Source organism: Hemiscyllium ocellatum, chromosome 1 (assembly GCF_020745735.1).
Source record: "Hemiscyllium ocellatum isolate sHemOce1 chromosome 1, sHemOce1.pat.X.cur, whole genome shotgun sequence".
Lineage (NCBI taxonomy): Eukaryota > Metazoa > Chordata > Chondrichthyes > Orectolobiformes > Hemiscylliidae > Hemiscyllium > Hemiscyllium ocellatum.
Genome location: NC_083401.1, coordinates 76,508,906 through 76,522,687, shown reverse-complemented (window position 1 = coordinate 76,522,687; position 13,782 = coordinate 76,508,906). Strand labels below are relative to the sequence as shown.

At 43.1% G+C, this 13,782-nt stretch overlaps 1 protein-coding gene across 1 annotated transcript in view; it reads right to left on the bottom strand.

Moving 5' to 3' along the window:
• Window positions 1–13,782, bottom strand: part of mtrex (Mtr4 exosome RNA helicase) — a 139,120-nt gene that overhangs the window by 105,800 nt on the left and 19,538 nt on the right. The window contains exons 5-8 of the mRNA XM_060822963.1: window positions 13,244–13,356; window positions 12,238–12,412; window positions 11,091–11,181; window positions 3,563–3,687 (exon numbers count right to left, since the gene is read on the bottom strand). Of these exons, the coding sequence (XP_060678946.1) occupies window positions 3,563–3,687; window positions 11,091–11,181; window positions 12,238–12,412; window positions 13,244–13,356 (504 nt within the window). The remainder of the gene's footprint in view (window positions 1–3,562; window positions 3,688–11,090; window positions 11,182–12,237; window positions 12,413–13,243; window positions 13,357–13,782) is intronic.

The window sequence follows — 13,782 nt, the reverse complement described above, 5'->3', positions numbered from 1 at the left end:
TTTTTTATTCCAGTTCCCTTGCAATAAAAGCCAACATACAATAGGTCTAGCTATTTGCTGTACAGTAGCGCCTTGACATACAAACGATTCTGTTCACGAACAAATTGGTTTACAAACAGGATTGTACGTAAAATTTTGCTTCAACGTAGGTATGAAATTCGAGGTACAAACGCAAGAAGCCAGTGTGCAACCACGTGGTTTCATCGTTCTGCTTTCCTACGCACTTGTTGAATGCAAAAGCTCTTGGGCCGCGCGCGATCTCATTCAGCTCGTCTTTGGCGTGTGCGCTGTGAACAACCGTCCAAGCATTAGATTAGATTAGATTAGATTAGATTACTTAGTGTGGAAACAGGCCCTTTGTCCCAACGAGTCCACACCGACCCACCGAAGCGCAACCCACCCAGACCCATTCACCTAACACTACGGGCAATTTATCATGACCAATTCACCTAACCTGCACATTTTTGGGTTGTGGGAGGAAACCGGAGCACCCGGAGAAAACCCACGCAGACACTGGGAGAATGTGCAAACTCCACACAGTCGCCTGAGGCGGGAATTGAACCCGGGTCTCTGGCGCTGTGAGGCAGCAGTGCTAACCACTGTGCCCATTCTGACGCTATCCAAACAATGGAAAAAATTGATTCAGTTCGCGAACGGATTAAGTTCATAAGTCGAGGCGCTACTGTATTTGCACACCAACTTGTATTCCTTATCAGCACACCCAAATAAATGTTAATTTTCAGGAAAACACATTTCATAGCTTTTCAAAATTATTATGTTTTTCCATTCTTGCAATAACCTCACACTTTTCATCTTCATACAGTCACTCACTCATTTAACCATATTTAACTCCTTGCTACCTCTTCACATCCTCCTCAAAACTTATATTCACATCCAGTAGCGGATGTGGACACATTATCCTATCTCATCAATAATGATGTGGCATTAAACAAATGTGAAGCTCTATTTCTGATCCTTGTGGCACTCCACGAGCAATGCCCACCAACTTGAAAATGTCCCATTTATCTTTGCTGCCTGTCCATTATCCATCCAAAGGTATTACTTCCAATGCGTAGCACTTTATCAAATAACTTCCAGAGATCCAAATATGCTACATTCAACTGGTTGCCCTTTATCTGTCCTAGTTATATCATCAAAAAATGCTAATAAATTATCAAACACAATTTTTCTTTCACACTGATTTCATCATACCGTTTTTCTAAGTGCAATGTTGAGACTCCGTTAAAAAAATAGATTCCAGTATTTTTCAGATGGCTATCCTTAGGCTAATTGGCCTTCAACTTCCTGCTGTCTCTTTCTCTCCTTTATTTAAATATTGAAGTTTGATAAACTCCAATCTTCCAGAACTTCAGGAATTTTAGAAAATCATAACCAACCCAACACTATCTCTGGAGCTGCACCTTTTAGAATACACCAATGCAAGCCCTAAGAATTACAAATTAAGACATATAGATTCAACAATTCCTCAGAGAAATATCCTAGTCCCAAAACTTGAGATCTGTCATCTTTCTGCTATCTCAAAATTAAGGAGGAGACAGTTTGCTAAAGAGTTCAGTACTGAATGCTGTTCACAACTTATCCAATAATGAAGCGGTGTATGCCATAGTTCAACAGCATTTGAGGTGTTGTTTCACTACGGATCAGAAACAGAACTTTAGGTAATCTGGATGTACATGGAATGTGGGAGGGCTGGAAAAAAAATTATGAGAAGAATCATAAATCATGTACAGAAAATGGCCAAGGAATGAAGTTAGGAATAATTCAATCCATCCCCATGGTCCTCTAATTAAGAGCTCAATATCAGAATATGAAGCAAACCTTCCTAGCACTGCTTCTAAAATACCATTGGAATTGAATAAGAGATCCTGTGACAGCTACAGGATGGTGATAACAAACAGCTTGTCACAAGAAGAATGCTGGTTGCATTGAGTAGACAGAAAAAGTGACTAAAGTGACAGAGAGAGGATGAGGAATTGAGAGGTGAAACAGTTTGCCTAATGTCATTAATCAAATTTGGATTTGCTTCCTCATCATTGAGACTTAGGAGCTGGACACAAAGTGCTGGAGAGCTAGCCTTGTCTACAGTAATGCTGGAGAGCTAGGAAAGGCAGCCTTTTCCAACTGTCTTCCAATGCCAGTCAAGAGTACCTTTACAAGCCCTAACTTACACCCAATATTTCATTTAAAATTAAGAATATATGAAAATGTTTTTAAATGCTACAATTGTTTAGTACAGATGGATGGATACGTAGAAGCAGAACTAATCAGTTCAACTTTAATTGTCTGTCTTTGATTATATTCATTCATAACCTCACAACATAAATCTCAGAAAGCTTGATTTAAGATGCACTTATGTTTATGGGGGAACAAATTCTAGATATCCATTACACTCAATGTGCAAAAATTCTCCTCACTGTCACTTTGAATTACCTAGCTCTACTTTTAAGACTACTCCTTCTTTTATTGAATTCTCCTTTCGGGAGTAGGCTTCTTGGTACTAACACCTGGAGATCTCAAATGGACTTCACAACTTAACCCTCAAGGTCCAGTCTCCAACCAATATAACAATTACAACATCACATTTTTCTAAGGTACAGCGTCCAACACTAAATTTAGCACTTCAATTGGGACGCAACCTATATTCTACAACTGAAGCAAAATTCTCTTTGAGATAGAGTCCGACATTTATCAGCACTTGTTTCTGCTATCTAGCGAACCTACAGTGTTACTGAGCATTCTGTGGCACTTCCAGTGCTGAATCCCTCACAATCAATATTCTCGTCATTATCATTTTCCAGGAACTGAACAAGACAAGTCATGTAAATGCCACAGTTACAAAAGATGGTCAAAGGTTTGGAATGTTGCAGTGAGTAACTCACTCCTGACTTCCCACAGCCTGTCCACTACCTATAAAAATCAGAGTATGATGAATTAATTTCCATTTGCCTCGATGAATGCAGCTCCAGCAATACACAAGAATAAAGCATTCACTTAATTGGCACCATATCCGTAAACATTCACTTCCTCACCAGCTCATTAACAGGAGCAACATTCCCTCTAGGATGCATAGCTGTGCAAGCATGCAGCCACTCCAATGTTCTGTGCAAGCTAACTGCTGCCAGGATGCCAATCATTGTACTGACTTCCAAGTGTAGAAGTTACTATTGTACACTGGCTTTAGAGGCTCACGTAGCAGGTAACATTCGCGGGAATGCTAAGCAGTAGTGCATACTATCTACCATGAGGTAGATTCCTGATTCCTGAAGAAGGGCTTATGCCCGAAACATCGAATCTCCTGTTCCTTGGATGCTGCCTGACCTGCTGCGCTTTTCCAGCAACACATTTTCAGCATACTATCTACCATCACTTGTAAATTCCCATCCAAAGCACTCACCATGCTGACTTGGAAATATATCACTGTCTTTTCAATGTCAGTTGGTAAAACTCCTACAACTTCCACCCCCCCCCCCCCCCCACCCCCCACCACCACAATCCCACCCCATATCTCCAGTTTTTCACGTCTACACTTTAGGTTAATTACCTGCTTGTGAAGGTGGCAGATCCATTCAGCAAATTGTCGTGCATTGGGAATAGTTGCAGAAAGGAACACATAATGTACATTGTCTGGGAGAAGAATAATTGTTTCCTCCCAAACAACACCACGTTCTGAAAATAAAATGGAAGAAATTTAAATTTTACTTTCCCATGGAAACTGCTAAACAGTGCGCAATCTAGCATTTTGGTACAATGAAGTATAATGATAGAATTAACTCAGCTGCAAAATAGTCCTCCATTTATAGAGTCTTTGAACAGATCCAAAACTGTTCCTTGTGTTATGAGTTCTAATTGAAATATCTGTCTGCACTAAACGACCATAAAACAAGTAGTGTTCTTTAAACCTTCATTAATTTTGATAATAAAACCAAGCAGTCAGAGGGAGATAGAGAGGGAGAGATATATGCAAATCATAGAAAGGTTGACAGAAATAGGGGTGATAGTTCAATTTTCTGAACATTAAGTGGGATCACCTTACTATGAAAGGGCCAGATGGGATAGAATTTTTAAAGTGCATCCCGGAGAGCTTTTCCTGCCTGAATGTAAATAATCCTACTGGAGATGGGCGGCACGGTGGCACAGTGGTTAGCACTGCTGCCTCACAGCGCCAGAGACCCGGGTTCAATTCACGCCTCTGGCAACTCTGTGTGGAGTTTGCACATTCTCCCAGTGTCTGCGTGGGTTTCCTCCGAGTGCTCTGGTTTCCTCCCACAGTCCAAAAATGTGCAGGTTAGGTGAATTGGCCATGCTAAATTGCCCGTAGTGTTAGGTGAAGGGGTAAATGTAGGGGAATGGGTATGGGTGGGTTGCTCTTCGAGGGTCGGTGTGGACTTGTTGGGCCAAAGGGCCTGTTTCCACACTAAGTAATCTAAAATCTAAATGGGGCAGTGCCAGACCTAATCCCAGGGAATTAAGCTGGTCAGTCAGTTGAAATTTCAATGGATGAGCATTTTGGGTATAGTAACCATAACTCTAAGTTTCAAAGTCATGACGGAAAGGGAAAAGGAAAGTGCAGAAATTAAATGTCTAAACTGGGGGAAGGTCAATTTCAATATCATTAGACAGGATCCATCAAATATAGGCTGGGATCAGTTACTTGTAGGTGAGTTTAGTGGAAAATGGGAGTCTTTTAGAAGTACTATAACGAGAATTCAGGGCTATTATGTTTTTTGAAGAGTGAAGAGAAGGGCAGCAGATCCAGGGGAACCCTGGATGTGAAGAGTTTTGTAAAAAAATAATAAGGAAGCATATGTTGTATACTGTGCATATACAGAGTGTAGGAGGTTGTTTAAAATCAATATCAGGAGGGCTAAGAGAGGCCACAAAATATCTTTGGCAGATGGGATCAAGACTTTTTATAAGTATATCAAGACTAAGAGGATTACCAGGGTAAGAGTGGGACCTATTAGAGACCAAAGGGAGCCAGTGGATTTGGGTGAGGTTTTAAATGAATACATCTCACCTATATTCGCAGACAAGAAAGACATTGTAGTCAGGGATATCAGGTGGGATAAGGTGGTTCTAGAACACATTTAAGATTAGTAAGGAGGAGGTATTAGATGTCCTAACAGGCATCAACCCCCTGGGGCCTAATGAGATACATCCTGCTATGGAAGGTAAGGGAGTGTATTGCTGAGGACATGGAAGAGTCATTTAATGCCTTGCTGGCTATAGGCAAAGTGCACCAAGACTGGGGGATAGCTAACGTGGTGCCTTTGTTCAAGAACGACAGCAGGGATAGGTCAGGTAATTACAGACCAATTACTGACATCACTGGAGGGAAATTATGAGATGAATGTTTGAAGGACAGTATTAATCAATACTTGGCAAGACAGAGATTGATCAGGGATAATCAGCATGGATTTGTTAGAAGGAGATCCCTGACTAATTTCATGGAATTTTTTTGAAAAGGTGACGAAATATATTGATGAAGGTAATGCAGTTAATGTGATTTATGTGGACTTTAGTAAGACCTTTCACAACAGCTCATATGAAAGGCTGCCCCAAAAGATAAGAATCCATGGGATCCAAGGCTGATTGGCAAACTAGATCCAAATTGGCTAACAAATAGGAAGCAAAAGGTGATGACAATGGAAGCCTGTGATCAGTGGAATACATCAGACTTGGTATCCTTGATGTTTGCTATGTACATAACGACGAGGATGTGAATGCAGGAGGTACAAGGTAAGTTTGCAGATAAGATGAAAATTGCTGATGTTGTTGATAGTGAGGATGATGGTCTCAGGCTACAATTTGATACTGATCAGCTGGTAAACTGAGCAGAGCAAAGGCATGTGGAATTTAAACACTATAAGTGCAAGTTGGTACATTTTAGAAAGTTGAATAAGAGAAGGAAAGTCCCTAGGGAGATCTGAGAAACAAAGGGACCTTGATATACAAGTCCGTATATCCCTGAAGGTGTCAGCACAAGTAGACAGGGTGCTGAAGGCGGCAAACAAGATGCTTACCTTCATTAGCTGGGGCATGGAATATAAAAGCAAGAAAGTCAACTGCAACTTCATAAAATATAGGTTAGGCCACAGATGGAATACTGTGCGCTGTTCTGGTCACAATATTAAGTGATCGCACTGAAGAGGGTGCAGAGGACATTCACCAGAATGTTGCCTGTGATGAAAAGGAGAGACTGGATAGGCTGGGTTTGTTTTTCTGTGAGCAGAGGAAGGTGAAAGGGTGGACCTGATTGAGGTACACAAAATTATGAAATGTATCAACAGATTAGATTATGAGCATGGCTTTCCTTTGGCAGACATGTTTAACACCAGATGGCACAAGTTTAATGTGAGAAGCAAGTGGTTTAGAGGAGATCCGAACAAGAAATGTTTTCATCCTGAGTGGCAGAAGTATGGAAATAACAGCGTGGTGGAGGCAGATGCTTTCGCATCTAAATGAGCCCATAAAATGATGGGCATAATAGGCTATAGAGACCAAGTGCAGGCAAATGGGATTCAGATGTTTGTTTGGTATAGACATGATGGGCTGAAGGGTCTGTTCCTATGCTGTACGATTCTATGATACAGTCATCCAAGTCACAGCTTCAATCTGTTACAATCTTGTCAGCAGAGAAATTTTTTTAACCCTCATTGCAGATCTTCAAATAGTGAATTGGAACGCATATACAAGCTAATAATTTATAAAAACATCGAGATGTCCAAGGTCAATACAAGATTTGACCTGCTAATTTTACTTCCTTGTTAGCCTCTTTCAGTACATCATAAACCTTCCCAGGATGCAGGGTGCAAGAGTGGGTTTTTATGAGTTAGCGAAAGAAAGGAAGACATAGGAAAGGGATGAAGGAGATCATATTAATATAATTTTATGAGATGATACCCATGTTTAACAAACTTTAACTCATTGAGAGGCTGGCATGTTGCTGAGATTCCAAAGTGTGGTGAGTCAAGACAGCTGTCAGGAGGCAGGATTGAAGAGGTGCAAGGATGAGAGAGACAGGGGCTTACGGCACTGGGTACAATGAGTGTAGGAGAACTGTGGGTGTAAAAGGGGATTGCAGAGCTGAAGGTGAAATGAAGTACTTTTAAAGCTTTTTAGGATTTTTAAACAAAAAGTTTTTCACTGGGTTTTTCAGAACAGGAATTGGACCTCAAAGATTGGCCAAGTGAGCCAAAATTAAAAAAAAATTGAAAACTGGAAAGTGTTTTTCAGCTGTCAGCATGTGGTGTGAGTTCCACGAATCCATCACTGCCTTGGTGCTTGAACCCCAAAATGGCACCTCACAACCGCATGGGAAAGCACACTCCAGGACTTTGGGAGGCCCTATTATTAGGAATTAGCAAAGCAGGGGAAGAGTAGGACAGTTGGCTTCTAAACCCTGCTCCACCATTCAATAAGATCATGACTTAGCTGCTTTCCTGCTGGATCTTCTTAATCCACAAGTCCACTATTGATCCAAAATCTATAACTGAGCTTTAAGCATAACCCCGCCCCCACACCAACTTTCGTCACCACATGTAACCCCGCCCCCACGCTTATTTCTGTCACGACGCATGACCCCGTCCCCACATCGAGCAACGTCACCATGTCTAACTCCGCCCCTACTTCGATCTCTGTCCCCGCCCCCAGCCCCAGCTCCAGCTCCAGTCCCACACCAGGTCCTAGCTTCCAACCATGCCGGATTTTCACCATCCCTCCAGATCTCCCCCTCTCTGAGGATGAAAGATCAGTCCTCAGCAGGGGCCTCACCTTCATTCCCCTACGCCCTCGGATTAATGAGTTCAACACGCGCCGAGATATTGAACAATTCTTCCGCCGCCTTCGCCTCCGTGCCTACTTTCACAACCAAGACTCCCGCCCACCCTCTGACGACCCCTTCTCCCGCCTCCAACACACCCCATCCACCTGGACACCCCGTGCTGGCCTCCTACCCGCCCTCGACCTCTTTATAGCCAACTGCCGCCGTGACATTAACTGACTCAACCTGTCCACCCCTCTCACCCACTCCAACCTCTCACCCTCAGAACGTGCAGCCCTCCACTCCCTCCGCTCCAATCCCAACCTCACCATCAAACCCGCAGACAAGGGAGGCGCGGTGGTAGTTTGGCGCACTGACCTTTATACCGCTGAGGCCAAACGCCAGCTCGCGGACGCCTCCTCTTATCACCCCCTTGACCACGACCCCACCTCCCACCACCAAACCATCATCTCCCAGACCATCCATGACCTCATCACCTCAGGGGATCTCCCATCCACTGCCTCCAATCTCATAGTCCCACAACCCCGCACCGCCCGTTTCTACCTCCTGCCCAAAATCCACAAACCTGCCTGCCCCAGCCGACCCATTGTCTCAGCCTGCTCCTGCCCCACCGAACTCATCTCCCAATACCTCGACACGGTCCTGTCCCCTTTAGTCCAAGAACTCCCCACCTACGTTCGGGACACCACCCACGTCCTCCACCTCCTCCAGGATTTTCGCTTCCCCGGTCCCCAACGCCTTATTTTCACTATGGACATCCAGTCCCTGTACACCTCCATCCCCCATCACGAAGGACTCAAAGCCCTCCGCTTCTTCCTTTCCCGCCGCACCAACCAGTACCCTTCCACTGACACCCTCCTTCGACTGACTGAACTGGTCCTCACCCTGAATAACTTCTCTTTTCAATCCTCCCACTTCCTCCAAACTAAAGGAGCTGCCATGGGCACTCGCATGGGCCCCAGCTATGCCTGCCTCTTCGTAGGATATGTGGAACAGTCCATCTTCCGCAACTACACTGGCACCACCCCCCACCTTTTCCTCCGCTACATCGATGACTGTATCGGCGCTGCCTCGTGCTCCCACGAGGAGGTTGAACAGTTCATCAACTTTACTAACACCTTCCATCCCGACCTCAAATTCACCTGGACTGTCTCAGACTCCTCCCTTCCCTTCCTAGACCTTTCCATCTCTATCTCGGGCGACCGACTCAACACAGACATCTACTATAAACCGACTGACTCCCACAGCTACCTGGACGACACCTCCTCCCACCCTGCCCACTGCAAAAACTCCATCCCATATTCCCAATTCCTTCGTCTCTGCCGCATCTGCTCCCAGGAGGACCAGTTCCAACACCGCACAGCCCAGATGGCTTCCTTCTTCAAGGACCGCAGATTCCCCCCAGACGTGATCGACGATGCCCTCCACCGCATCTCCTCCACTTCCCGCTCCTCCGCCCTTGAGCCCCGCTCCTCCAACCGCCACCAAGACAGAACCCCACTGGTTCTCACCTACCACCCCACCAACCTCCGCATACAACGTATCATCCACCGTCATTTCTGCCACCTCCAAACGGACCCCACCACCAAGGATATATTTCCCTCCCCTCCCCTATCAGTGTTCTGCAAGGACCACTCCCTTCGTGACTCCCTCGTCAGATCCACACCCGCCACCAACCCAACCTCCACCCCCGGCATCTTCCCCTGCAACCGCAGGAAATGTAAAACTTGCGCCCACACCTCCACACTCACTTCCCTCCAAGGCCCCAAGGGATCCTTCCATATCCGCCACAAGTTCACCTGTACCTCCACACACATCATCTATTGCATCCGCTGCACCCGATGTGGCCTCCTCTATATTGGGGAGACAGGCCGCTTACTTGCGGAACGCTTCAGAGAACACCTCTGGGCCGCCCGGACCAACCAACCCAACCACCCCGTGGCTCAACACTTTAACTCTCCCTCCCACTCCACCGAGGACATGCAGGTCCTTGGACTCCTCCACCGGCAGAACATAACAACACGACGGCTGGAGGAGGAGCGCCTCATCTTCCGCCTGGGAACCCTCCAACCACAAGGTATGAATTCAGATTTCTCCAGTTTCCTCATTTCCCTTCCCCCCACCTTGTCTCAGTCGGTTCCCTCAACTCAGCACCGCCCTCCTAACCTGCAATCTCCTTACTGACCTCTCCGCCCCCAACCCACTCCGGCCTATCACCCTCACCTTGACCTCCTTCCACCTATCCCACCTCCATCACCCCTCCTCCCTACCTTTTATCTTAGCCTGCTTGGCTACTCTCTCTCATTCCTGATGAAGGGCTTATGCTCGAAACGTCGAATTCCCTATTCCTGAGATGCTGCCTAACCTGCTGTGCTTTAACCAGCAACACATTTTCATTTAAGATATTCAAAGACCCAACCCACACTACTGACTGCGACAGAGAACTGCAAAGATTATCAATGTGCAAAATAAATTCCTTCTCCTAAACTGCAAAATGCTAAAAGACCAATTTTCAAAACTGTATGCATTTGCTCTAGATTTTTTCACAATGCAAAACATTGTCTCATCAACTACCATGTCAAGTCTCCTCAGAGTTGTACATACTATACTAAAATCTTCTCAAATTTTAAACGCCAATGAACGTAGGCCCAATTTGCTCAAATTTTCATTGTAGACATCAACCCAGTGAACCTGCTCTGAACTGTCTCCCATGAAACATATTCCACCCCCCGGTTTACAGGAATATAAAAAGGCACAAAATACTCTCAGCATAATCTAACAAATGGTTGCAAAGCTGTACTGAGACTTTGCAAACTGTATGCTCCATCTCCCTTGCAAAAAGCCACCATTCTGTCCAATTTCTATCTGATTTGCTGGTGCATTCTTATATTTGTACAATCTGTCATACTATGGTCATTATTTCCCATAATCCTGACCTGCTAATGAACTCACCCGACCACCACCAACCAAAGGGCTCTTAAAGCCCTAATGATATTATTAGTTGAGCCATAGGTCCCAGTGAAGTTTGTCCCAACTGTGCAGTTCCCTTTTTCCTTCACAGTGGTGCTAGTGGCTCATGAATCAAAGCCTCTTTCTCCCACACCAATTTTTTAAAGTCACACTTTCATCCTATTTACCAGATACCATTAAGCGTGTGACTCAGGTAGCAATTCAAAGATTAACACCTTTGTGATTGAGCTATTTAATTTAATCTTATTTTGTATAGTGACTCTGCAATGTAATTGCATATTGTTAAGTTTCTAAACATTATTAACTACTTACATACCTGCATCTCTCATGTAATGAATTTCATCAAAGATAACCCAGGCGACTTCTCTCATTACCTCAGATCCCCTGTACAACATGCTTCTCAAAATCTGTTACAATAAAAGTGACTTAAATTACATAAAACATGTCATAATTTGGGTAAGTAATGAACATAGTACAATATCTTAAGTGCAACATCTGATAGTTTTCAACAATTAGGAATCTTGCTCAATCATGTCCACAGAAAACATAACTGGGCACTTTTTTAAAGGAATAATGAAGAGTATTGTCTGCACTTTCACCTGGTCCAATTGAAGGCAAGTCACAAGAAAGTACATTTCTGCAACAAGGTGAAAAGAAATCAGATGTACAGGAACCTGCATTACTTAACAAAGTTCTACTCTACAGCCAGCAGTCAACAGCATCAAAGTTTCATTTCTCATTTCAGAAAGTTCATGGAACATCAGACTTGAGAATAGGAAATCAATGTGCTAAAAATCAAAGTATTAACTCCCAGCCCAACAATGAACTCTGAGCCATAATACCAATACCCAGATTTAATTAACCAATATGTTTGATGAGACTGGATGCATATTCTGCGGAAAACAGAAAATCCACTGGAATTGTTTTACTAACTTGCACTAACTTTCAAACAAAACAAAAAATATAAAATTCTTGTCAGCATAGCTGTACATGTTATTAAGTTATATGTGAATGGTATGGTAGGTAAAATCTTCACCTGTTCTATGTTGGCCCAGATTTTAAAGTAATGATGGATGGTAAGGCAAGAGCACTAAAATGCTCTATAAATTTTAAGTTTCCACACAAAAGCCCATTAATGTGAATGGGCATCTATCAACTTGTGAGAAAGTGATAACTGCAGATGCTGGAGATCAGAGCTTAAAAATGTGTTGCTGGAAAAGCGCAGCAGGTCAGGCAGCAAAGGAGCAGGAGAATCGACGTTTTGGGCATAAGCCTTCCTGAATAAGGGCTATTGCCCGAAACATCGATTCTCCTGCTCCTTTCACGTTGCCTGACCTGCTGCGCTTTTCCAGCAACACATTTTTAAGATCTATCAACTTTTGCCTCTGACTGCAAAGCTCTAGTTATTTTCTTTAACACTTGATAATAAACAGGAATAAATGTCATGCACAGATCAACTTTACCTCAGTTGTCATGACCAGACAGGAGGCTGTTGGATTGATTGTGACATCGCCAGTCATTAGTCCAACATCCTGGAATTCTTCATACATTTCACGATATTTTTGATTACTCAATGCTTTGATAGGACTGGTAAAGATAACTCTTTGCTTATCACGTAAAGCAAGCGCTATTGCATATCTACAGAGCAAGAAAATATCATTTTAAAACTAATCTTAAAAACCTGAAGTAATAACACCTGCTTCACTTAATTCTCATCACTAACAGAGAAACAGAGTTATAAGAGAAACTGCTTCTTTAAAACAAACTAGGCAAATAAGAAAACTGCCAATCCAAACAAACAGATAAAAGCTGAAAATGCACATGTTCCAGCAGCCCAAATTCATTTGAAATAGGTAGGTTCTGATGAATCTGTTGCTCATTCACAGAATTTTTCTACTTCCTTATTTTGTTTTCAAGTGCAAAATGAAGACACCCGGTTGTCAACGTCCAGTCAATGAAAACACTCAAGGAAGCAATCAATTGATTTCGGGATACAGAGTTCATAGGGAGAGTAGAATTAAGGTCAAAGATCACCTACAATCTTACTGAATGGTAGCCTGCGTTGCAATTTCTTCCATTTTTATGCAAAGTTCTGCCAATATTTTTTGAAGTAAGCAACTGAAGATTTGCAGCTAGGCACAGCAAATTTCTTTCTCTGCTTACAAAGACTGCATTGATTGCACTGTTCATGATCATGTCAGTATGACTGAAGCAGCAGAACCATTGGTGGATGCACATTCAGCTGACCATCTCAGAATCGTTATGACACTAAAGGAGGCCATTCAGCCCTTCATGCCTACATCAGTTCTATTAGCTTATCCCAATCTCCTACTTTTTCCCCAAATCCCTGCACATCACGAGAGATACAGCATAGGTGAGTAAAAGAAATAAATAAGTACTCAGGACTTCGAATCTGGACCACAAAAAATTTAAGTAAAATGCTTAAAACAAATTGGAATGAGCACTTACTCAGCGCACACAGTTTTTCCAGCTGATGTATGTGCAGACACCAGTACAGACTGATTGTTATCAATGCAAGCAATGGCCTCTCTTTGAAAAGCATCAAGAATAAAAGGGTATTCCTGTAAGTAAAAAGAATTAATTAGAAGCAATAATGATAACTTTGTGGTTTTTTTATGATATTGGCCAAGGCCATACATTAATCTTTATTTTTAGATAATACTGCACATCAATTTCATTTGATAATTAGTGACTGGCAGAAGTGAACATGTGGCTTACTTGATGAACAGTGATGACGGAGAAAAAGATCATGACTGACTGATGGTTAGAGAATTGAGGGTTAGGTTGGTCATTGTCCATTTTGCCAGAAAGGACAAAAATGAAATATATTATCTGAATGGAGAGAAATTGCTGAGCTCTGAGATGCAAAAGATCTGGATGTCTTCATCGAAGATGTGCAAAAGGCTAAAATAAACCATAGAATCAGCACAACAAATTGATTCTTTTAATTTATTATAAGAGGAATGGAGCACAAAGTAGGGATGTGT